This window comes from Procambarus clarkii, chromosome 72, assembly GCF_040958095.1.
Source record: "Procambarus clarkii isolate CNS0578487 chromosome 72, FALCON_Pclarkii_2.0, whole genome shotgun sequence".
In the NCBI taxonomy this organism is placed as follows: domain Eukaryota; kingdom Metazoa; phylum Arthropoda; class Malacostraca; order Decapoda; family Cambaridae; genus Procambarus; species Procambarus clarkii.
In genome coordinates, this window is record NC_091221.1 from 1,029,264 (window position 1) to 1,055,895 (window position 26,632).

Consider the following 26,632-nt stretch of genomic DNA (forward strand, 5'->3'; position numbering starts at 1 on the left):
TGTACACTGGTTTTTATTGTGTTATTAATATGTTTAAGTACATCTGAAATTATACAGCCACCATAGACTATATGAAATATGGCATAGTTTGTTTAAGTAGTGAATAAAGTAGCACTGATAGGTACCTGGGAAAGGGAGCCGGTCGGCCGAGCGGACAGCACGCTGGACTTGTGATCCTGTGGTCCTGGGTTCGATCCCAGGCGCCGGCGAGAAACAATGGGCAGAGTTTCTTTCACCCTATGCCCCTGTTACCTAGCAATAAAAATAGGTACCTGGGTGTTAGTCAGCTGTCACGGGCTGCTTCCTGGGGGTGGAGGCCTGGTCGAGGACCGGGCCGCGGGGACACTAAAAAGCCCCGAAATCATCTCAAGATAACCTCAAGATATCTTATCATAGGTAGTCTCTATAAATCAAATTTTGGGTGCATTATGACGATATCGTCAAGAACACGAGAATTAATAGCGAGAGATAGTGACCCAGTTCCTGCTCGCAGAGTTTGTACCTGGAGTGCTCAGGATTGGGAGATCCGTCACCTCATCTTGAGGTCATCTTGAGATGATTTCGGGGCTTTAGTGTCCCCGCGGCCCGGTCCTCGACCAGGCCTCCACCCCCAGGAAACAGCCCGTGACAGCTGACTAACACCCAGGTACCTATTTTTATTGCTAGGTAACAGGGGCATAGGGTGAAAGAAACTCTGCCCATTGTTTCTCGCCGGCGCCTGGGATCGAACCCAGGACCACAGGATCACAAGTCCTGCGTGCTGTCCGCTCGGCCGACCGGCACCTGTAGCCACCAGCCACAGGTGGCTGGTGGCTACAGGTGCGACCTTAACCTGATCCTGGCAACCACTGTGTCCCACAGTCTGGTCGACATTTTGTGCTGCACATGAACGTTTCGGATGTAAACAAATCATAGCTTTTTATACTGCTGCTTTCAGGCCTTTGAGAGGCAATAATTTCTGTTCTATGAGACCTGAGTGTTAGGAACCAGATAGTCTTAACAACAGACATGGGGATGCCTCAGTTTACCTCACCATCATTGGTACATATTAGTAAGCTATGTTTGTGTCATTATGACGTGGTATGTGTATGGGAGATGGTACCCATACAAGAGAGATTCTAAAACCTTTATTCTGTGCAGTGAGCTGGATACTTAAGATTGCTATTAAGAGGTTTTGCTGTCAATCTTGCAGGAGAAGATTTCAAGCGCTTGAAGACCAGAATTTGAATCACAAAATTTATTCCTCTTCCTGTCGTTTTAAGCATACTGGTAGCTAGGTGCAGTGTAACTAGTTCTGTGTGTGTAGAGTGCAGCCAGTTGTGTAACCTAACGCTGACAGTGCCTGCAAGTATTATTTTTTTTTTTGAGATATACACAAGAGTTGTTACATTCTTGTACAGCCACTAGTACGCGTAGCGTTTCGGGCAAGTCCTTAATCCTATGGTCCCTGGAATACGATCCCCCTGCCGCGAAGAATCGTTTTTTCATCCAAGTACATCCCGGCCAGGATACGAACCCATGACATAGCGCTCGCGGAACGCCAGGCGAGTGTCTTACCACTACACCACGGAGACTGTTCTGTTATTTCTACTGTTATTATCGGAGACTGTTATTATTTCTACAAAACCTACAAATTGCTCCAGTGTGTCCTGCTGATGATCGCTCTCACCTATTGATTCAGACACATTGCTCATGAGATTCTAATTTTGTATAGATATTTATCTAGATAAGATATCTAGATATTTATCTAGATTTATCTAGATTTATTTAGATAAGGTTCATGTGCATTTGTGCAGCTAACCTAAACAAGGAGAACAGTGTGTGTCAAGAACTTGCTACCCTAAACTATATGAAGTTCGATAGTACAGTACAGTGTGTTAAGTACTAGCTACGTGATGCTAACAATCCCCATCTCGCAGGAAGGTACTTCATACAGGGTCATGTGAGGAGTAGCCTGTACTACCAAATTATGGGCACATTATGAGGATATCCTCAAAAACAGCAGCGTTAAGGAGTAATTTCAACAATAGCGCCGCAACAGTCTACGGTCCTGCCCACCCACATTTCATTACCTTGGCTCTTAACTTTGCCTCTACGGGACACTAAGGATTGAAGTCACTCTAATTAATAATAAATCCTTATAGAATGGTTGAAGACTAGAACACAAAATCCATACACGAAGACAACGTTGTCACACAGAGTCGCTATGGACGCATAGTGCCGCTATGGACGCATAGAGCCGCTATAGACGCATAGAGCCGCTATAGACGCATAGAGCCGCTATGGACGCATAGAGCCGCTATGGACGCATAGAGCCGCTATGGACGCATAGAGCCGCTATGGACGCATAGAGCCGCTATGGACGCATAGAGCCGCTATGGACGCATAGAGCCGCTATGGACGCATAGAGCCGCTATGGACGCACAGAGCCGCTATGGACGCACAGAGACACTGTGGAGCCACAGAGGCAGCTATGGATACACAGAGACACAGGGACAGCTATGGACCTATCAATGCGTGAGTTGGTATTCATCAGAGCTCGTGCTACAGAAAGATATAAATACTTGTGAAAATTCCCGTACACGATTATAAGCCCACAAGTGCATGACTACAGACAGACAGATAAACTGACAGCGACAGACAGATAAATAATTATGAGGAGAGACAGCTAAGACAGTACGACTATATCACGTTTGTATTGCACTATTTTCCCCCGTCTGACATTCAATCTTGCTCTGTCAACATCACTATTTGCTTATATTTTGTAGAAAACAAATGAATAAAACCCAAACTTTTATAAACCTAAAGCGCTTACACAGGTACAAAATGATTTTCAACTCAATTGTTTCATATTGAACTATTTCCTTTTAAATAAGTTACCGCAATATTTTGTACAATACATATATGTGTACAAGATATTCCAGAGGTGAAAGTGAGTGATGCTTCCTTTATTGTCATGTGGTGATGTTTAGCCTTTGCACGTCCCTTTGTCGTCTAGCTGGTCGACGTCTAGCTGGTCGACGTCACGCTGGTCGACGTCAAGCTGGTCGACGTCTAGCTGGTCGACGTCTAGCTGGTCGACGTCACGCTGGTCGACGTCTAGCTGGTCGACGTCTAGCTGGTCGACGTCTAGCTGGTCGACGTCTAGCTGGTCGACGTCACGCTGGTCGACGTCAAGCTGGTCGACGTCTAGCTGGTCGACGTCTAGCTGGTCGACGTCACGCTGGTCGACGTCTAGCTGGTCGACGTCTAGCTGGTCGACGTCACGCTGGTCGACGTCTAGCTGGTCGACGTCACGCTGGTCGACGTCACGCTGGTCGACGTCACGCTGGTCGACGTCACGCTGGTCGACGTCTAGCTGGTCGACGTCTAGCTGGTCGACGTCACGCTGGTCGACGTCTAGCTGGTCGACGTCTAGCTGGTCGACGTCTAGCTGGTCGACGTCTAGCTGGTCGACGTCACGCTGGTCGACGTCACGCTGGTCGACGTCTAGCTGGTCGACGTCACGCTGGTCGACGTCACGCTGGTCGACGTCACGCTGGTCGACGTCACGCTGGTCGACGTCTAGCTGGTCGACGTCTAGCTGGTCGACGTCACGCTGGTCGACGTCACGCTGGTCGACGTCTAGCTGGTCGACGTCAACTTGCACAGACGTGGCCGGACATTTACAGTGCTAACCAGCATATATACGATAAGGTAGAGAGGAGAGGCGGCCGTCCGGAGCACTATCCACACGGGGCTCGGACTGACCTATGACGCAGCCCTCTTCTATCCCTGGTCTTTAGAGTATAAAAGATTTACTGTAATCTGTAGAGGCGAGGCCGCGCTGGGCTTTGTTTAGTGGTGATGTAAGGTCACTGCGGCCTACCTGTGGCCGCACGCTCTCCTCACGCCACGGACCTGACGCCGCGGACCTGACGCCACGGACCTGACGCCAGGGGCCTGACGCCAGGGGCCTGACGCCACGGACCTGACGCCAGGGGCCTGACGCCAGGGGCCTGACGCCACGGACCTGACGCCACGGACCTGACGCCAGGGGCCTGACACCAGGGGCCTGACACCAGGGGCCTGACGCCAGGGGCCTGACGCCACGGACCTGACGCCAGGGGCCTGACGCCAGGGGCCTGACGCCACGGACCTGACGCCACGGACCTGACGCCAGGGGCCTGACACCAGGGGCCTGACACCAGGGGCCTGACGCCACGGACCTGACGCCAGGGGCCTGACGCCACGGACCAGACGCCACGGACCAGACGTCACGGACCAGACGTCACGGACCAGACGTCACGGACCAGACGTCACGGACCAGACGTCACGGACCTGACGCCACGGACCAGACGCCACGGACCAGACGTCACGGACCAGACGTCACGGACCAGACGTCACGGACCAGACGTCACGGACCAGACGTCACGGACCAAGCCAACGTAACAACCTAAACCAATGATTTGTGTTTTGAAACTCTCGATTGACTGATGAAGATTACGCCACCAAAGAGATGGCACGGGCAGGAATAACCCGTATTCAAAACACTTCATAAAAAGTTAGGTTTTAATGGTGTCTCTGCGAATACTTGTACTCTTCTAATACTCCTAATAGACTCCTTTCAGACTATTTTTTTATTTGTGTACTTTGTTAATGACAAAGAGTACTTTTTATGTCGCGAGCAAGTCCCTTCAGTATATTTGCCTACTCTACAATGAAATTTCCTCTATTATGCACCCCATTAAGTGGAAAGGTGGAAAGCGGTGGGGGCAAGGGTTAAAGAGAGACATAATGGGTTCAGGAACTGAACTCCATAGTTCCTTTAGCTAATCAAGTGACAATCTTTTTAAGCTAATTACACAATTGTGAATTTTACTCCCACGTGTTCATATATACAAATACACATACAAATTAATTAATCTTTTTATATCACACGTGATCAACAAGAGGGTCACAACAGTCACTATACAAGGCACTTTACATCTATGGTGAGTCACACAGTTACTAGTCTTGCTCCACACCCAGCCAACTGGGCGGCAGCTTTACAGTCATGTGCTCCACACCCACCCTACTGGGCGGCAGCTTTACAGTCATGTGCTCCACACCCACCCAACTGGGCGGCAGCTTTACAGTCATGTGCTCCACACCCAGCCAACTAGGCGGCAGCTTTACAGTCATGTGCTCCACACCCACCCAACTGGGCGGCAGCTTTACAGTCATGTGCTCCACACCCACCCAACTGGGCGGCAGCTTTACAGTCATGTGCTCCACACCCAGCCAACTAGGCGGCAGCTTTACAGTCATGTGCTCCACACCCACCCAACTGGGCGGCAGCTTTACAGTCATGTGCTCCACACCCACCCTACTGGGCGGCAGCTTTACAGTTATGTACTCCACACCCACCCAACTGGGCGGCAGCTTTACAGTCATGTGCTCCACACCCACCCAACTGGGTGGCAGCTTTACAGTCATGTGTTCCACACCCACCCAACTGGGCGGCAGCTTTACAGTCATGTGCTCCACACCCACCCAACTGGGCGGCAGCTTTACAGTAATGTGCTCCACACCCACCCAACTGGGCGGCAGCTTTACAGTCATGTACTCCACACCCACCCAACTGGGCGGCAGCTTTACAGTCATGTGCTCCACACCCACCCAACTGGGCCGCAGCTTTACAGTCATGTGCTCCACACCCACCCAACTGGGCGGCAGCTTTACAGTCATGTGCTCCACACCCACCCAACTGAGCGGCAGCTTAACAGTCATGTGCTCCACACCCACCCAACTGGGCGGCAGCTTTACAGGCATGTGCTCCACACCCACCCAACTGAGCGGCAGCTTTACAGTCATGTGCTCCACACCCACCCAACTGGGCGGCAGCTTTACAGTCATGTGCTCCACACCCACCCTACTGGGCGGCAGCTTTACAGTTATGTACTCCACACCCACCCAACTGGGCGGCAGTTTTACAGTCATGTGCTCCACACCCACCCAACTGGGCAGCATCTTTACAGTCATGTGCTCCACACCCACCCAACTGGGCGGCAGCTTTACAGGCATGTGCTCCACACCCACCCAACTGGGCGGCAGCTTTACAGTCATGTGCTCCACACCCACCCAACTGGGCGGCAGCGTTACAGTCATGTCCTCCACACCCACCCAACTGGGCGGCAGCTTTACAGTCATGTGCTCCACACCCACCCAACTGGGCGGCAGCTTTACAGTCATGTGCTCCACACCCACCCAACTGGGCAGCAGCTTTACAGTCATGTGCTCCACACCCACCCTACTGGGCGGCAGCTTTACAGTTATGTACTCCACACCCACCCAACTGGGCGGCAGCTTTACAGTCATGTGCTCCACACCCACCCAACTGGGCGGCAGCTTTACAGTCATGTGCTCCACACCCACCCAACTGGGCGGCAGCTTTACAGTCATGTGCTGCACACCCACCCAACTGGGCGGCAGCTTTACAGTCATGTGCTCCACACCCACCCAACTGGGCGGCAGCTTTACAGTCATGTGCTCCACACCCACCCAACTGGGCGGCAGCTTTACAGGCATGTGCTCCACACCCACCCAACTGGGCGGCAGCTTTACAGTCATGTGCTCCACACCCACCCAACTGGGCGGCAGCGTTACAGTCATGTCCTCCACACCCACCCAACTGTGTGGCAGCTTTACAGTTATGTGTTCCACACCCACCCAACTGGGCGGCAGATTTACAGTGTTCATTAGTGTAGTTATAATCTATTTAATCTATATACATTTAATGGTGAAAGTGTAAATATATTGGTAAAGGGAATAGTGTAATGTTTATCCCCTCCCCCCCCCCCTTATTCTTTATTGCACTATACAGTCAGTTCTTGAAAGCCTATTAACGTCTTGGGGTCGGATACACTTAAAGAGATTAATCCATCAAGGACCCGGTTACTGATCCTAAGTGGCCTTAACAATCAGTGTCCAGTATCTGGCGTCTAGGAGCTGGAGCCTTGCACTCCAAGAACAGTGTTCAGTATCTGGCGTCTAGGAGCTGGAGCCTTGCACTCCAAGAACAGTGTTCAGTATCTGGCGTCTAGGAGCTGGAGCCTTGCACTCCAAGAACAGTGTTCAGTAGCTGGTGTCTAGGAGCTGGAGCCTTGCACTCCAAGAACAGTGTTCAGTATCTGGCGTCTAGGAGCTGGAGCCTTGCACTCCAAGATCAGTGTTCAGTATCTGGCGTCTAGGAGCTGGAGCCTTGCACTCCAAGAACAGTGTTCAGTATCTGGCGTCTAGGAGCTGGAGCCTTGCACTCCAAGATCAGTGTTCAGTATCTGGCGTCTAGGAGCTGGAGCCTTGCACTCCAAGAACAGTGTTCAGTATCTGGCGTCTAGGAGCTGGAGCCTTGCACTCCAAGAACAGTGTTCAGTATCTGGCGTCTAGGAGCTGGAGCCTTGCACTCCAAGAACAGTGTTCAGTATCTGGCGTCTAGGAGCTGGAGCCTTGCACTCCAAGAACAGTGTTCAGTAGCTGGTGTGAAGGAACTGGAAGATGCATTGAAATTCCTGAAGGTTGCTCCTACGTTCGTCAGGCTTGCATGTTCTTCAGGCGATAGTTACTTTTCTCTCTCTTGTTTAAAAAGCTGCTTTCACCTTGACTGTATCTCGTGAATCGTCACCCTTGCTTCCTCCCCTTTCTCTCCAAGCAGGTGGTTCATATACTCTAAGAGCAACACATGTCCGTGGACCGGTCCTGAGGGACATTAATGCCAACATTTCTGCTGGCAGTGTATCTCTGGGTGAAGTTTGTCGAGCAATATATCACACACTTGAGGCCGCTCCACCTAATATTCCTACCGACTTTTACGTTTAATAAATCCCCCTTCCTTTATGGTCACGGCCACCAGTCCACCCACCTTCCCTTCTGAACTTTGTCATCGTGTCGTAAGTGTATTAAGTTTGTGGGAGAGGAACTGTGTTCTGTGGCTGGTGTTTCCGAAGTAGCAACTCTGTAAGCGCCTCTCACAGAGTCTGCACGCTAACTAGTCTGTAATTTACAGCAGCTTCTCTCTTCCAATTTATAATATTGGTGTGAGCGCGGGGGTTCCTCGTGCCATGTGGCCGTCTCCAGGGGACCTTGGCTTGTGGCTTGAGTTATGTTAGCCCACTGCGCTACCACCTGTTTCCTCCCCTGGTTATTGTCCTCATAATGTCTCTCATATCATTCTTTACATCATGTGTGTCACTATTATGTTGTGTAGAAGTGTGTGTGTGTGTGTGTGTGTGTGTGTGTGTGTGTGTGTGTGTGTGTGTGTGTGTGTGTGTATACTCACCCACCTAGTTGTGCTTGCGGAGGTTTAGCTCTGGCTCTTTGGTCCCGCCTCTCAACTGTCAATCAACTGGTGTACAGGTTCCTGAGCCTACTGGGCTCTTTCATATCTACGTTTGAAACTGTGTATGGAGTCAGCCTCCACCACATCACTGCCTAATGCATTCCATTTACTAACTATTGACACTGAAAAAATCTTTCTAATGTCCATGTGGCTCATTTTGACACTCAGTCTCCACCTCATACGAGTCATAAATACTCATGCTCCGCCCAAGTAAAACAGAAACAAGCAACACTTAGTGGGCCAGCCAGAGGCTCAGGGCCCGCGCAGGAATATCCCTGCAAAAAAAGGACTCCACCTGTGTCCCCTTATTCGCGTCCCACCTGTGTGGAACCCACTACTCATCTACATAAGTAAAGACCCACTACTCATCTACATAAGTAAAGACCCACTACTCATCTACATAAGTAAAGACCCACTACTCATCTACATAAGTAAAGACCCACTACTCATCTACATAAGTAAAGACCCACTACTCATCTACATAAGTAAAGACCCACTACTCATCTACACGAGTGAGTAAAGACCCACTACTCATCTACATGAGTAAGTAAAGACCCACTACTCATCTACACGAGTGAGTAAAGACCCACTACTCATCTACATGAGTAAGTAAAGACCCACTACTCATCTACACGAGTGAGTAAAGACCCACTACTCATCTACATGAGTAAGTAAAGACCCACTACTCATCTACATGAGTAAGTAAAAACCCACTACTCATCTACATAAGTAAAGACCCACTACTCATCTACATGAGATAGTAAAAACCCACTACTCATCTACATGAGTAAGTAAAGACCCACTACTCATCTACATGAGTAAGTAGAGACCCACTACTCATCTACACGAGTGCGTAAAACCCCCCTACTCATCTACACGAGTAAGTAAAGACCCACTACTCATCTACACGAGTAAGTAAAGAGCCACTACTCATCTTCATGAGTAAGTAAAGACACTCACCAAACATGAGGCAGCAGTTCTCAAGGTGTAGTGGCGCATTCATCAAATATTCAGCGAGTCCTAAACGCTAGGAGGAGGAGGCGGGGGGCGGGGGGGGGGTCATTAGACGGGGGACAGGTAGACAGTTCCGTCTGCTGGACGGGGAGGACTCTAGACGGGTGAGGGGGGGGAGGACTCTAGACGGGTGAGGGGGGGAGGACTCTAGACGGGTGAGGGTGGGGGGGGAGTCATGACTCGGGTGGATTTACCGTCACGTCATCTACTCTGGAATTGACACACTGTCTCGTTTTCTGTTTTGGGTTCTCTGGTAGGTTAGGATAAGGTTACTTTAGCACGGTAGTTTCTTGACGTTGGACAACATCACAACCACAACCACAAGCAGACAACACCACAACCACAACCACAACCTGGAAACATAACATTGTTTTCTCTATAAGTTACGTGGTAAACTTTCCCTGATAAAGGTGATGAATGATGATAGAGGTGAAGGTAGTTGCCTCGTTAACATTATGACGAGAGAGTCATTATTACAAGCTCATTAGAGGCGGGGGTCGTTAACACCACCTTAACGCCTGACAGCTGGGTGGACAGCGCTTCGGATTCGTAGTCCTGAGGATCCGGGTTCGATCCCCGGTGGAGGCGGGGACAAATGGGCAAAGTGTTTCTTTCACTCTGATGTGACTGTTACCTAGCAGTAAATAGGTACCTGGGAGTTAGTCAGCTGCTACGGGCTGCTTGCTAGGGGTGGGGGCCTGGTCGAGGACCGGGCCGCGGGGACACTAAAGCCCCGAAATCATCTCAAAATAAGCTCGGAATAACTTTGGTGATGCCCCGGTGGTACAGGTGGTACTGCACCAGCTACAGGTGGTACTCCACCAGCCCCAGCTGGTACTCCACCAGCCCCAGCTGGTACTCCACCAGCCCCAGCTGGTACTCCACCAGCCCCAGCTGGTACTCCACCAGCCCCAGCTGGTACTCCACCAGCCCCAGCTGGTACTCCACCAGCCCCAGCTGGTACTCCACCAGCCCCAGCTGGTACTCCACCAGCCCCAGCTGGTACTCCACCAGCCACAGCTGGTACTCCCCCAGCCCCAGCTGGTACTCCACCAGCCCCAGCTGGTACTCCACCAGCTACAGCTGGTACTCCACCAGCCACAGCTGGTACTCCACCAGCTACAGCTGGTACTCCACCAGCCACAGCTGGTACTCCACCAGCCACAGCTGGTACTCCACCAGCCCCAGCTGGTACTCCACCAGCCCCAGCTGGTACTCCACCAGCCACAGCTGGTACTCCACCAGCTACAGCTGGTACTCCACCAGCTACAGCTGGTACTCCACCAGCTACAGCTGGTACTCCACCAGCCCTAGCTGGTACTCCACCAGCCACAGCTGGTACTCCACCAGCCACAGCTGGTACTCCACCAGCTACAGCTGGTACTCCACCAGCTACAGCTGGTACTCCACCAGCCACAGCTGGTACTCCACCAGCTACAGCTGGTACTCTACCAGCTACAGCTGGTACTCCACCAGCCACAGCTGGTACTCCACCAGCTGCGCGTGACAGTGTTCCACAAAGCTAGTAAATGATAATTTTCCCCATCAGAAAACAAATTATAAATTAATTTAGTCAGGGATCTTGCCAAGGGTAAAAGTTGCCCTTGTACGAGGGATTAACAGCCAATTGTTTGTGGTCTCGTCGTGGTTCAAAAACTATTGACACAATTACATCAAAAATTTTTGTTGTGGGGTTGTGATGGAAAAATTTAAATTAGTTAATTTTTTTTTATTTAATTACTAGTTTAATCATGTTTTTTTTGTTATTGTTAATTATTTTATTTGTCTTTGGCATTATATAGTATTACTTATTATCCACACTCTGTTCTGCTAATTATCCACACTCTATGGCTTGCTAATTATCCAAACTCCATGTCCTGCTAATTATCCACACTCTATGGCTTGCTAATTATCCACACTCTATGTTCTGCTAATTATCCAAACTCCATGCCCTGCTAATTATCCACACTCTATGGCTTGCTAATTATCCATACTCTATGTTCTGCTAATTATCCACACTCTATGTTCTGCTAATTATCCACACTCTATGTTCTGCTAATTATCCACACTCTATGTTCTGCTAATTATCCACACTCTATGTTCTGCTAATTATCCACACTCTATGTTCTGCTAATTATCCATACTCTATGTTCTGCTAATTATCCACACTCTATGTTCTGCTAATTATCCACACTCTATGTCCTGCTAATTATCCATACTCTATGTTCTGCTAATTATCCACACTCTATGTTCTGCTAATTATCCATAGTCTGTCTTGCCCTTCCATCACCACCACCACCACCACCACTAATACAATCACCACCACCACTAATACAATCACCACCACCACTAATACAATCACCACCACCACTAATACAATCACCACCACCACTAATACAATCACCACCACCACTAATACAATCACCACCACTAATACAATCACCACCACCACTAATACAATCACCACCACCACTAATACAATCACCACCACCACTAATACAATCACTACCACCAACACCACCACTAATACAATCACCACCATCACTAATACAATCACCACCATCACTAATACAATCACCACCACCACTAATACAATCACCACCACCAACACCACCACTAATACAATCACCACCACCACTAATACAATCACCACCACCACCACCACTAATACAATCACCACCACCACTAATACAACCACCACCACCACTAATATAATCACCACCACCACTAATACAATCACCACCACCACTAATACAATCACCACCACCAACACCACCACTAATACAACCACCACCACCACTAATACAATCACCACCACCACTAATACAATCACCACCACCACTAATACAACCACCACCACCACTAATACAACCACCACCACCACTAATACAATCACCACCACCACTAATACAACCACCACCACCACTAATACAATCACCACCACCACTAATACAACCACCACCACCACTAATATAATCACCACCACCACTAATACAATCACCACCACCACCACTAATACAATCACCACCACCAACACCACCACTAATACAACCACCACCACCACTAATACAACCACCACCACCACTAATACAATCACCACCACCAACACCACCACTAATACAACCACCACCACCACTAATACAATCACCACCACCACTAATACAATCACCAGGAGAAACAGCTGTGGCATGTGACACTGTGACTGCAGGCGTTCGAGTCATTGCTGGAGACAATAGGTATAGTGAGGCTGGACACCATCTCGTGAATATGCAACATTGCACGGATGATTGTCCCTTCAGACCACTGATGAGGGGGGGATGGCTTCCCTGTTGAGTGGGGGGGGGCTCATGACGCTCTGTGTGAGGTAACTGAAGGCTCATCATGTTGGCGTGAGGCAACATGATGTTGGTGGGAGGCAACATGATGTTAGCGTCAGTACACAGTGTGAATCTTGTCGTGGTGCACAGTTTGAGACGACGATGGGTAAAATCCTTACCTTCTACCCTTCACGTGGGTATTATGATGCCCAATACTGTGTCTACTCTCCTTCACGTGGGTATTAAGATGCCCAATACTGTGTCTACTCTCCTTCACGTGGGTATTATGATGCCCAATACTGTGTCTACTCTCCTTCAAGTGGGTATTATGATGCCCAATACTGTGTCTACTCTCCTTCAAGTGGGTATTATGATGCCCAATACTGTGTCTACTCTCCTTCACGTGGGTATTATGATGCCCCATACTGTGTCTACTCTCCTTCACGTGGGTATTATGATGCCCAATACTGTGTCTACTCTCCTTCACGTGGGTATTATGATGCCCAATACTGTGTCTACTCTCCTTCACGTGGGTATTATGATGCCCAATACTGTGTCTACTCTCCTTCACGTGGGTATTATGATGCCCCATACTGTGTCTACTCTCCTTCACGTGGGTATTATGATGCCCAATACTGTGTCTACTCTCCTTCACGTGGGTATTATGATGCCCAATACTGTGTCTACTCTCCTTCACGTGGGTATTATGATGCCCAATACTGTGTCTACTCTCCTTCACGTGGGTATTATGATGCCCCATACTGTCTACTCTCCTTCACGTGGGTATTATGATGCCCCATACTGTGTCTACTCTCCTTCACGTGGGTATTATGATGCCCAATACTGTGTCTACTCTCCTTCACGTGGGTATTATGATGCCCAATACTGTGTCTACTCTCCTTCACGTGGGTATTATGATGCCCAATACTGTGTCTACTCTCCTTCACGTGGGTATTATGATGCCCCATACTGTCTACTCTCCTTCACGTGGGTATTATGATGCCCCATACTGTGTCTACTCTCCTTCACGTGGGTATTATGATGCCCAATACTGTGTCTACTCTCCTTCACGTGGGTATTATGATGCCCAATACTGTGTCATCAGTGAAAATGTCATTAACAAATCGCAAATTCTTCTTGTAATCAATATATTTATATAACACGGATGGGAAGTAAATTATGAGACACATTAGGCACAAACATGCGAGAAAATACTTGTCGGTGTGAGAGTAGGAAAATGGAGTAAACTAGATATGAACGGCAGAGTTGTCAGATGATGATAGATGGGTTGATCATCAGTCATGGCATGATACGACCCGCGCCTGGACGACCAGGGGCACGGTGAAGCATGGTCCTGGAGACTCAAGCAGGTGAGAAGAAACAGCTACTTCACTGTTCTGTGTTTCATCTCTCTTCCGTTCCTTGCCTCTGGCCCCCTCTCTCCTCTCCCTCTGTGTTTCATCATACGTAACACATATACTCACATAGGTCATGAAACATGAGCAGCTAACCATTTTAAGTTTCAAGAAGACAAAGTTTCCTCCGGCCAGGAGAGGATGAGGGAGCGGACACAAGAGAGGGCGGGGAGCCTCGTGGTGCTGGTATTATACACTGGGCCACCCCCAGGGAGCCCTAAGTTGTTGGTCCCACACCACTCTCTTGGGCCCCTCATGGCTCACTTTACCTTCCTCTCTCTCTCTCTCTCTCTCTCTCTCTCTCTCTCTCTCTCTCTCTCTCTCTCTCTCTCTCTCTCTCTCTCTCTCAGTAAGGAACCCCTCAGAGGGAGAGAAAAAGGAGGTAAACAAGGTGGAGAGCATTTCTTATATTCATTCGACTCCTTGAGATGGTCTGGGACTGTTATTTAGTTCTTGGCGGAGTGACACGATTGTGTGATCATCTGTGACTAACGTGGGCGAGTGGTGATTGTCTGAGTGGTGTGTGGGCGTGTGGTGATTGTCTGAGTGGTGTGTGGGCGAGTGGTGATTGTCTGAGTGGTGTGTGGGCGTGTGGTGATTGTCTGACTGGTGTGTGGGCGTGTGGTGATTGTCTGACTGGTGTGTGGGCGTGTGGTGATTGTCTGAGTGGTGTGTGGGCGTGTGGTGATTGTCTGAGTGACTAACGTGTCTGGTCATGTTGAACAAAATGCCCATTTCTTGCACACTTGTGATTTATAAAGTATTTCTAAATTCATCTATTTATCTTCAGTTATGTTACTAAGATACGTTAGCTTCACATATTCAATTATACAACGGTGGTAAGCCTTGCAGACACACCCACCAGTGGGATACGAACCCTGAGATGAGAGGGGGCCCCACAAGCCGCACCAAACATCCCAAAATGGTAATATGACCTCACATTTAAAATGTTATTTAAATTGTTTTAAAAGTGTTTTCTGTCCGTGTCTGTCAAGGCGAACAAACAGCGATTAGCCCGAAGGTGTTTTATATTCATGGTGGCTGCCGGGGAGTGGGGGGTGGGGGAGTGGGGGAGGGAGAGGGGGAGGGAGATGGGGAGAGAAATAGGGAGAGGGGGAGGGAGATGGGGAGAGAAATAGGGAGAGGGGTGGTCTTTACCCAATATGTCAGACACATGACCACAAGTGACATTATATATATATATATATATATATATATATATATATATATATATATATATATATATATATATATATATATGTCGTACCTAGTAGCCAGAAAGCACTTCTCTGCCTACTATGCAAGGCCCGATTTGCCTAATAAGCCAAGTTTTCATGAATTAATTATTTTTCGACTACCTAACCTACCTAACCTAACTTTTTAGGCTACCTAACCTAACATAACCTATAAAGATAGGTTAGGTTAGGTTAGGTAGGGTTGGTTAGGTTCGGTCATATATCTACGTTAATTTTAACTCCAATAAAAAAAAATTGACTTCATACATAATGAAATGGGTAGCTTTATCATTTCATAAGAAAAAAATTAGATAAAATATATTAATTCAGGAAAACTTGGCTTATTAAGCAAATCGGGCCATGCATAGTAGGCTGAGAAGTGCGTTCTGGCTACTAGGTACGACATATATATATATATATATATATATATATATATATATATATATATATATATATATATATATATATATATATATATATATTATATATATTATGCTCATGAGGCCCAAGCGTGTAGAAGTGATTTGAACGCCAATCTGTGGTAATAATGCCACGAGTGTTGCCGGGTGATGGGTGGATGTAGGTGTCGCCACTTCTCAATACTTTGAGGCGGTCGCTGGCTGAGTGGTGACAGCACTGGACTGCCGGGGGCCCTGGAGACCCTGGCTGACCGGGGTTCGAATCCTTCAGAACGTTATCCGTTAATTTAGATAAAGTACAACGGAGCCTGGTAGGGTTGTGGAGAGTGTGAAGGGTTGTGGGGAGTGTGGTGAGGTTGTGGAGAGTGTGAAGGGTTGTGGGGAGTGTGGTGAGGTTGTGGGGAGTGTGGTGAGGTTGTGGGGAGTGTGGTGAGGTTGTGGAGAGTGTGGAGGGGTTGTGGAGAGTGTGGAGGGGTTGTGGGGAGTGTGGAGGGGTTGTGGGGAGTGTGGTGGGGTTGTGGAGAGTGTGGTGAGGTTGTGGAGAGTGTGGTGAGGTTGTGGGGAGTGTGGAGGGGTTGTGGAGAGTGTGGAGGGGGTTGTGGAGAGTGTGGAGGGGTTGTGGAGAGTGTGGAGGGGTTGTGGGGAGTGTGGAGGGGTTGTGGGGAGTGTGGAGGGGTTGTGGAGAGTGTGGAGGGGTTGTGGGGAGTGTGGAGGGGTTGTGGGGAGTGTGGAGGGGTTGTGGAGAGTGTGGAGGGGTTGTGGGGAGTGTGGAGGGGTTGTGGAGAGTGTGGAGGGGTTGTGGAGAGTGTGGAGGGGTTGTGGAGAGTGTGGAGGGGTTGTGGAGAGTGTGGAGGGGTTGTGGAGAGTGTGGAGGGGTTGTGGGGAGTGAGGAGGGGTTGTGGAGAGTGTGGAGGGGTTGTGGAGAGTGTGGAGGGGTTGTGGAGAGTGTGGAGGGGTTGTTGAGAGTGTGGAGGGGTTGTGGAGAGTGTGGTGGGGAGTGTGGTGGGGTTGTGGAGAGTGTGGAGGGGTTGTGGAGAGTGTGGAGGGGTTGTGGAGAGTGTGGAGGGGTTGTGGAGAGAGTGGAGGGGTTGTGGAGAGTGTGGTGGGGAGTGTGGTGGGGTTGTGGAGAGTGTGGAGGGGTTGTGGAGAGTGTGGAGGGGTTGTGGGGAGTGTGGAGGGGTTGTGGGGAGTGTGGAGGGGTTGTGGGGAGTGTGAAGGGGTTGTGGAGAGTGTGGAGGGGTTGTGGGGACTGTGGAGGAACACAGTCAAGCCAGAAGTTAAGTAAGTTGCTGGTTTGTCTAAATTCAATAATACAAAGTTAACGTTCTGGTGGTTCATCACTACATATTGGTACTTTCTGGTGGTTCATCACTACATATTGGTACTTTCTGGTGGTCCATCACTACATATTGGTACTTTCTGGTGGTCCATCACTACATATTGGTACTTTCTGGTGGTCCATCACTACATATTGGTACTTTCTGGTGGTCCATCACTACATATTGGTACTTTCTGGTGGTCCATCACTACATATTGGTACTTTCTGGTGGTCCATCACTACATATTGGTACTTTCTGGTGGTCCATCACTACATATTGGTACTTTCTGGTGGTCCATCACTACATATTGGTACTTTCTGGTGGTCCATCACTACATATTGGTACTTTCTGGTGGTCCATCACTACATATTGGTACTTTCTGGTGGTCCATCACTACATATTGGTACTTTCTGGTGGTCCATCACTACATATTGGTACTTTCTGGTGGTCCATCACTACATATTGGTACTTTCTGGTGGTCCATCACTACATATTGGTACTTTCTGGTGGTCCATCACTACATATTGGTACTTTCTGGTGGTCCATCACTACATATTGGTACTTTCTGGCGGTCCATCACTACATATTGGTACTTTCTGGTGGTCCATCACTACATATTGGTACTTTCTGGTGGTCCATAACTTCATATTCGTACTTTCTACCAGCTATTAAAAGCTGGACAGGTGTGTGTAGAGCACAACTGACTGACGTCTCATTACACACCTGCCTCTTAGATGAGTTGTTTCATGTTGGTGACATTTAAGAATATACTCAGAGCTGTCCATGAACTCACACATGTCACGTATGTCAAGAGTCATGTGTGTGAAGTCATATGTGTGAAGTCATATGTGTGAAGTCATATGTGTGAAGTCATATGTGTGAAGTCATATGTGTGAAGTCATATGTGTGAAGTCATGTGTGTGAAGTCATGTGTGTGAAGTCATATGTGTGAAGTCATGTGTGTGTCTGTGGGTCGTTTAGACCCACAGACACACAGGATATACAGGAGAGACTCTACACATGTGAGGCTTTACACAGGAGAGGCTCTACACATGTGAGGCTCTACACAGGAGAGGCTCTACACAGGTGAGGCTCTACACAGGAGAGGCTCTACACAGGTGAGGCTCTACACAGATGAGGCTCTACACATGTGAGGCTCTACACAGGAGAGGCGCTACACAGGTGAGGCTCTACACAGGTGAGGCTCTAAACAGGTGAGGCTCTACACAGGTGAGGCTCTACACAGGAGAGGCTCTACACAGGAGAGGCTCTACACAGGAGAGGCTCTACACAAGAGAGTCTCTACACGGGTGAGACTCTACATAGCAGAGGCTCTACACAGGTGAGACTCTACACGGGTGAGGCTCTACACGGATGAGGCTCTAAACGGGTGAGGCTCTACACGGATGAGGCTCTACACGGGTGAGGCTCTACACAGGAGAGGCTCTACACGGGTGAGGCTCTACACAGGAGAGGCTCTACAAGAGAGAGGCTCAACACGGATGAGGTTCTACACAGGAGAGGCTCTACACAGGTGAGGCACTACACAGGAGAGGCTCTACACAGGAGAGGCTCTACACAGGAGAGGCTCTACACAGGAGAGGCTCTACACGGATGAGGCTCTACACGGGTGAGACTCTACACAGGAGAGGCTCTACACAGGAGAGGCTCTATACAGGAGAGGCTCTACACAGGAGAAGCTCTACATAGGAGAGGCTCTACACGGGAGAGGCTCTACACGGATGAGGCTCTACACAGGAGAGGCTCTACACAGGAGAGGCTCTACACGGATGAGGCTCTACACGGATGAGGCTCTACACAGGAGAGGCTCTACACAGATGAGGCTCTACACGGGTGAGGCTCTACACAGGAGAGGCTCTACACAAGAGAGGCTCTACACGGGTGAGGCTCTACACAGGAGAGGCTCTACACAGGAGAGGCTCTACACGGGTGAGGCTCTACATGGGTGAGACTCTACACAGAAGAGGCTCTACACGGGTGAGGCTCTACACAGGTGAGCCTCTACACGGGTGAGGCTCTACACAGGTGAGGCTCTACACGGGAGAGGCTCTACACAGGAGAAGCTCTACATAGGAGAGGCTCTACACGGGTGAGGCTCTACACGGGTGAGACTCTACACAGGAGAGGCTCTACACGGATGAGGCTCTACACAGGAGAGAGACTACACAGGTAAGGCTCTACACAGGAGAGGCTCTACACGGATGAGGCTCTACACAGGAGAGAGACTACACAGGTAAGGCTCTACACAGGAGAGGCTCTACACAGGAGAGGCAGAGAGACAGTTTGAAAATGACATCGCGAGTAAAGCCAAGACCCAACCAAAGCTGCTCCACAGCCATATCAGGAGGAAAACAGCAGTGAAGCAAAAATTATGAGAAGAATCAAGACGGATGAAGATAGGCAGAGACTACAGGATGACCTGGATAAACTGGAGGAATGGTCTAGAAAATGGCTGCTGAAGTTCAACTCTGGAAAGTGTAAGGTGATGAAATTAGGCGAAGGGAGCAGGAGGCTGAACACAAGGTATCATCTGGGAGGGGAAATCCTGCAAGAATCAAATAGAGAGAGAGATCTGGGGGTTGATATCACACCGAACCTGTCCCCAGAGGCCCACATCAAAAGAATATCATCAGCGGCATATGCTAGACTGGCCAACATAAGAACTGCCTTCAGAAACTTGTGTAAGGAATCTTTCAGAACCCTGTATACCACTTATGTAAGACCAATCCTGGAGTATGCAGCTCCAGCCTGGAGTCCATACCTAGTTAAACACAAGACAAAGTTAGAGAAGATTCAGCGGTATGCCACCAGGCTCGTCCCGGAACTGAGAGGATTGAGCTACGAGGAAAGGCTAAAGGAGCTGAACCTCACATCCCTGGAAAACAGAAGAGTAAGGGGAGACATGATAACCACCTACAAAATTCTCAGGGGAATTGACAGGGTGGACAAAGACAAACTCTTCAGCACGGGTGGGACACGAACAAGGGGACACAGGTGGAAACTTAGTACCCAGATGAGCCACAGAGACGTTAGAAAGAATTTTTTCAGTGTCAGAGTAGTTAATAAATGGAATGCACTAGGAAGTGATGTGGTGGAGGCTGACTCCATACACAGTTTCAAATGTAGGTATGATAGAGCCCAGTAGGCTCAGGAATCTGTACACCAGTTGATTGACAGTTGAGAGGCGGGACCAAAGAGCCAAAGCTCAACCCCCGCAAGCACAATTAGGTGAGTACAATTAGGTGAGTACAGGAGAGGCTCTACACAGGAGAGGCTCTACACGGATGAGGCTCTACACGGATGAGGCTCTACACAGGAGAGGCTCTACACAGATGAGGCTCTACACGGGTGAGGCTCTACACAGGATAGGCTCTACACAAGAGAGGCTCTACACGGGTGAGGCTCTACACAGGAGAGGCTCTACACAGGAGAGGCTCTACACGGGTGAGGCTCTACATGGGTGAGACTCTACACAGAAGAGGCTCTACACGGGTGAGGCTCTACACAGGTGAGGCTCTACACGGGTGAGGCTCTACACAGGTGAGGCTCTACACGGGAGAGGCTCTACACAGGTGAGGCTCTACACGGGTGAAGCTCTACACGGGTGAGGCTCTACACGGGAGAGGCTCTATACGGGAGAGGCTCTACACAGGAGAGGCTCTACACGGGTGAGACTCTACACAGGAGAGGCTCTACACAGGAGAGGCTCTACACAGGAGAGGCTCTGCACAGGAGAAGCTCTACATAGGAGAGGCTCTACACGGGTGAGGCTCTACACGAGAGAGGCTCTACACGGGTGAAGCTCTACACGGGTGAAGCTCTACACGGGTGAGGCTCTACACGGGTGAGGCTCTACACAGGAGAGGCTCTACACAGGAGAGGCTCTACACGGGTGAGGCTCTACACGGGTGAGACTCTACACAGGAGAGGCTCTATACAGGAGAGGCTCTATACAGGAGAGGCTCTACACAGGAGAGGCTCTACACAGGAGAGGCTCTACACAGGAGAAGCTCTACATAGGAGAGGCTCTACACGGGTGAGGCTCTACACGGGAGAGGCTCTACACGGGTGAGGCTCTACACGGGAGAGGCTCTACACGGGTGAGGCTCTATACGGGAGAGGCTCTATACGGGAGAGGCTCTACACGGGAGAGACTCTACACGGGTGAGGCTCTACACAGGAGAGGCTCTACACAGGAGAGGCTCTACACAGGAGAGGCTCTACACAGGAGAGGCTCTACACAGGAGAGGCTCTACACGGGTGAGGCTCTACACAGGAGAGGCTCTACACAGGTGAGGCTTTACACGGGTGAGACTCTACACGGGTGAGACTCTACACGGGTGAGGCTCTACACAGGAGAGCCTCTACTCAGATGAGGCTCTACACGGGTGAGGCTCTACACGGGTGAGGCTCTACAATTTCAATTGTCGATTCCCTTGATTCTCAAGGGAATCGACAGGGTAGATAAAGACAGGCTATTTAAAATAAGGGGAACACGAACAAGGGGGCACAGGTGGAAACTGCGTACCCAAATGAGCTATAGAGACATTAGAAAGAATTTTTTCAGTGTCAGAATAGTTAACAGATGGAATGCATTAGGAAGTGATGTGGTGGAGGCTGACTCCATACACAGTTTCAAGTGTAGATATGATAGAGCCCAGTAGGCTCAGGAACCTGTACACCAGTTGATTGACAGTTGAGAGGCGGGACCAAAGAGCCAAAACTCAACCCCCGCAAGCACAACTAGGTGAGTACAAGAGAGGCTCTACACGGAAGAGGCGAGAGAACCGATCTTTAGAGTCCGACACCTGCCCCGAGGCCGTCAACACCTGCCCCGAGCCCGTCAACACCTGCCCCGAGCCCGTCAACACGTGCCCCGAGCCCGTCAACACCTGCCTCGAGCCCGTCAACACGTGCCCCGAGTCCGTCAACACCTGCCTCGAGTCCGTCAACACCTGCCTCGAGTCCGTCAACACCTGCCTCGAGTCCGTCAACACTTGCCCCGAGCCCGTCAACACCTGCCCCGAGTCCGTCAACACCTGCCTCGAGTCCGTCAACACCTGCCTCGAGCCCGTCAACACGTGCCCCGAGCCCGTCAACACCTGCCCACAGCCCGTCAACACCTGCCCACAGCCCGTCAACACCTGCCCACAGCCCGTCAACACCTGCCCACAGCCCGTCAACACCTGCCCACAGCCCGTCAACACCTGCCCACAGCCCGTCAACGCCTGCCCACAGCCCGTCAACGCCTGCCCACAGCCCGTCAACGCCTGCCCACAGCCCGTCAACGCCTGCCCACAGCCCGTCAACGCCTGCCCACAGCCCGTCAACGCCTGCCCACTGCCCGTCAACACCTGCCCACAGCCCGTCAACGCCTGCCCACAGCCCGTCAACGCCTGCCCACAGCCCGTCAACACCTGCCCACAGCCCGTCAACACCTGCCTCGAGCCCGTCAACACCTGCCCCGAGCCCGTCAACACCTGCCCCGAGCCCGTCAACACCTGCCCCGAGCCCGTCAACACCTGCCCCGAGCCCGTCAACACCTGCCCACAGCCCGTCAACACCTGCCCACAGCCCGTCAACGCCTTCCCACAGCCCGTCAACACCTGCCCACAGCCCGTCAACGCCTGCCCACAGCCCGTCAACACCTGCCCACAGCCCGTCAACACCTGCCCACAGCCCGTCAACACCTGCCCCGAGCCCGTCAACACCTGCCCACAGCCCGTCATCACCTGCCCAGAGCCCGTCAACACCTGCCCAGAGCCCGTCAACACCTGCCCAGAGCCCGTCAACACCTGCTCACAGTCCGTCAACACCTGCTCACAGCCCGTCAACACCTGCCCACAGCCCGTCAACACCTGTCCGGCCAAATATACGAATTTTGGGGCCAATAATATTTTTCCTTTTAGCTTAAGGGAAGTGTATAACTGTAGGAGCCTGGCGTATGACCCCTGACCCCCTGACCTCTGACCCCTGACCTCTGACCCTGACCCCTGACCTTTCACTGTGACACGCTTCACCTGGGGTCAAGTTTGGACGTGTGCACAGAACGCTGTCTCAACACGGTATTATCGTGACCCGTGGTTCGATACCCGTGACTCCTGGCTCCATACGTGACCCCAGGTTCAACACCGTGACCCCAGGTTCGACACCAGTGACCCCAGGTTCAACACCTGCTTGACGGGTTTCTGGGAGTTCTTCTCCCCAAGTTCTACTCCCCAAGCCCGGACCGAGGCGGGGCTTGGGGAGTAGAGCTTGTGAGAGTTTGGTCCACCAGGCTGTTGCTTGGAGCGGCCCGCAGGCCCACATACCCACCACAGCCCGGTTGGCCCGGCACTCCTTGGAGGAAACTATCTAGTTTCCTCTTGAAGATGTCAACGGTTGTTCAGGCGCGGGGAGGACGTTGAACAACCGCGGACCTCTGATGTTTATACAGTGTTCTCTGATTGTGCCTATGGCACCTCTGCTCTTCACTGGTTCTATTCTGCATTTTCTTCCATATCGTTCACTCCAGTACGTTGTTATTTTACTGTGTAGATCTGGGACCTGGCCCTCCAGTATTTTCCATGTGTATATTATTTGGTATATCTCTCGTCTCCTTTCTAGAGAGTACATTTGGAGAGCTTTGAGACGATCCCAATAATTTAGGTGCTTTATCGCGTCTATGCGTGCCGTATATGTTCTCTGTATTCCCTCTATTTCAGCAATCTCTCCTGCTCTGAAGGGGGAAGTGAGTACTGAGCAGTACTCGAGACGGGACAACCAGGGTCAACACGTGTGACAACCAGAGTCAACACGTGACAACCAGGGTCAACACGTGACAACCAGGGTCAACACGTGACAACCAGAGTCAACACGTGACAACCAGGGTCAACACGTGACAACCAGGGTCAACACGTGACAACCAGGGTCAACACGTGACAACCAGGGTCAACACGTGACAACCAGGGTCAACACGTGACAACCAGGGTCAACACGTGACAACCAGGGTCAACACGTGACAACCAGGGTCAACACGTGACAACCAGGGTCAACACGTGTGACAACCAGGCTCAACACGTGTGACAACCAGGCTCAACACGTGTGACAACCAGGGTCAACCTCCGTTACCGTTACTGGTCCAATGTCTGTAACCCCTTTGATCAACACCTGAGACCCCTTACTACAACACCTGTGACCCCTTACTACAACACCTGTGACCCCTTACTACAACACCTGTGAAGCCTGGCTCAACGTGACGCAAGGTTTAACATGATCCCTCTGCTCTCAGTTTTAACACCTGTGACCCCAGGTTCAACACCCGTGACCCCTGGTTCAACACCCGTGACCCCTGGTCCAACACCCGTGACCCCTGGTTCAACACCCGTGACCCCTGGTCCAACACCCGTGACCCCAGGATTAATAACTCGACGACTAAGGATTAAACAAGTACGCATCGAAAGCAGTTTAGATTCTCAGAATTGACAAATTAATTGAAAACATGTCTTGGAAGGGTTCAAGCCGACGACACCTGGTGTGACCTGACTCTAGGTCACACCAGGTGACTCTAGGTCACACCAGGTGACTCTAGGTCACACCAGGTGACTCTAGGTCACACCAGGTGTGTCAGAGCATACTGGAGGTGAAGACTGACCTTGATAGTTCCTGCAGCAGCGATGGCTGAGAGTGAGAGAAGCAGAGCGATGGTGAACATCTGCGCTGTCATGGTGGCGGTGTGAGAGTGGTGCAGGTGGTGGTGTGGGCGGCGAGGGGTCTGGCACAGTACCGGCCGTCGAGCGCCTTATATACTACCCTGGCGCGCCCCGCCCACCTGCCGGGTGGCGCCCCGCCCACCTGGTGGGTGGCGCCAGCAACAGGTGGATGGTTGGAGAGGCCCCACCTCCCTCCTCATCTTCCCCCTTCTGTAGGGCCCTCAGTGGGGCTCCATGGACCCGAGGGCCCCCTAGCACTCAGTGGGGGCCATATGGCCCCCGTAATCTGTATGACGGTGGATCAAGATTGGTTTATACAGGAGGCATTAAGGTTGGCGACCCTGGCGGCCTTGTCATCAAAAGTGGCCGGTATGGGACAGGTCGCGAGCCTCGTTACACCAAATAGCAATTATCTTCCCTACGGTTGTTACGATGGCGGTGGGCGTGGGCGGTCAGCGGGCCGCCCGCACCGCGCCCGCCCAACGGAACGAGAGAGATCGACGTAAACCCGTATAATACGAGCCAATCGGCGGGGAATGAGATTGACACGACAGGCTAACGTCCCATTAGTAATGTGAACCAAACCAACACAGCCGCCATGCGCCTCGTCGTCACCAGAAACCCTCGTTATTGGAGTCAGTTGGGGAGGAGGGCGCGAACCCTGATGCGAACATCAACAGAACACCCCCACACTAACCCCACACTAACCCCACCACAATAACATACAAATAATTGCTTTCGCTAACAAAGATCAAATGAGTATTGGTCCGGCACCCGAGTGGGGTTTTGGCTGCCTGGTTAATTGGTATTTTGCTGGACCACCTTTTCTGAATATTTCTCGTTTGATGTGGACGGATCCTTAATGGTAGAGGGTGTGGTGGTGATATAGAGGGTGTTAAGAGGTTAAGGTGGGTGTAGTGGTGATATAGAGGGTGTTGAGGGGTTATGGTGGGTGTGGTGGTGATATAGAGGGTGTTAAGAGGTTAAGGTGGGTGTAGTGGTGATATAGAGGGTGTTGAGAGGTTAAGGTGGGTGTGGTGGTGATATAGAGGGTGTTAAGAGGTTAAGGTGGGTGTAGTGGTGATATAGAGGGTGTTGAGGAGTTATGGTGGGTGTGGTGGTGATATAGAGGGTGTTGAGGGGTTAAGGTGGGTGTGGTGGTGATATAGAGGGTGTTGAGGGGTTAAGGTGGGTGTGGTGGTGATATAGAGGGTGTTGAGGGGTTATGGTGGGTGTGGTGGTGATATAGAGGGTGTTGAGAGGTTAAGGTGGGTGTGGTGGTGATATAGAGAGTGTTGAGGGGTTATGGTGGGTGTAGTGGTGATATAGAGGGTGTTGAGAGGTTAAGGTGGGTGTGGTGGTGATATAGAGGGTGTTGAGGGGTTATGGTGGGTGTGGTGGTGATATAGAGGGTGTTGAGAGGTTAAGGTGGGTGTGGTGGTGATATAGAGGGTGTTGAGAGGTTAAGGTGGGTGTGGTGGTGATATAGAGGGTGTTGAGAGGTTATGGTGGGTGTGGTGGTGATATAGAGGGTGTTGAGAGGTTAAGGTGGGTGTGGTGGTGATATAGAGGGTGTTGAGAGGTTATGGTGGGTGTGGTGGTGATATAGAGGGTGTTGAGGGGTTATGGTGGGTGTGGTGGTGATATAGAGGGTGTTGAGAGGTTATGGTGGGTGTGGTGGTGATATAGAGGGTGTTAAGAGGTTAAGGTGGGTGTGGTGGTGATATAGAGGGTGTTGAGGGGTTATGGTGGGTGTGGTGGTGATATAGAGGGTGTTGAGAGGTTAAGGTGGGTGTGGTGGTGATATAGAGGGTGTTGAGAGGTTAAGGTGGGTGTGGTGGTGAT

General features: G+C 50.6%; 1 protein-coding gene across 1 annotated transcript in view; it reads right to left on the reverse strand.

Annotated features, from left to right (window-relative positions):
* The window catches only part of LOC123773566 (orcokinin peptides type A-like), a 122,487-nt gene extending 97,598 nt beyond the window's left edge, over positions 1-24,889 (reverse strand). The window contains exon 1 of the mRNA XM_069312307.1: positions 24,730-24,889. Within this exon, the coding sequence (XP_069168408.1) occupies positions 24,730-24,801 (72 nt within the window). The 5' untranslated portion in view covers positions 24,802-24,889. The remainder of the gene's footprint in view (positions 1-24,729) is intronic.
* Positions 24,890-26,632: the final 1,743 nt, after the last annotated feature.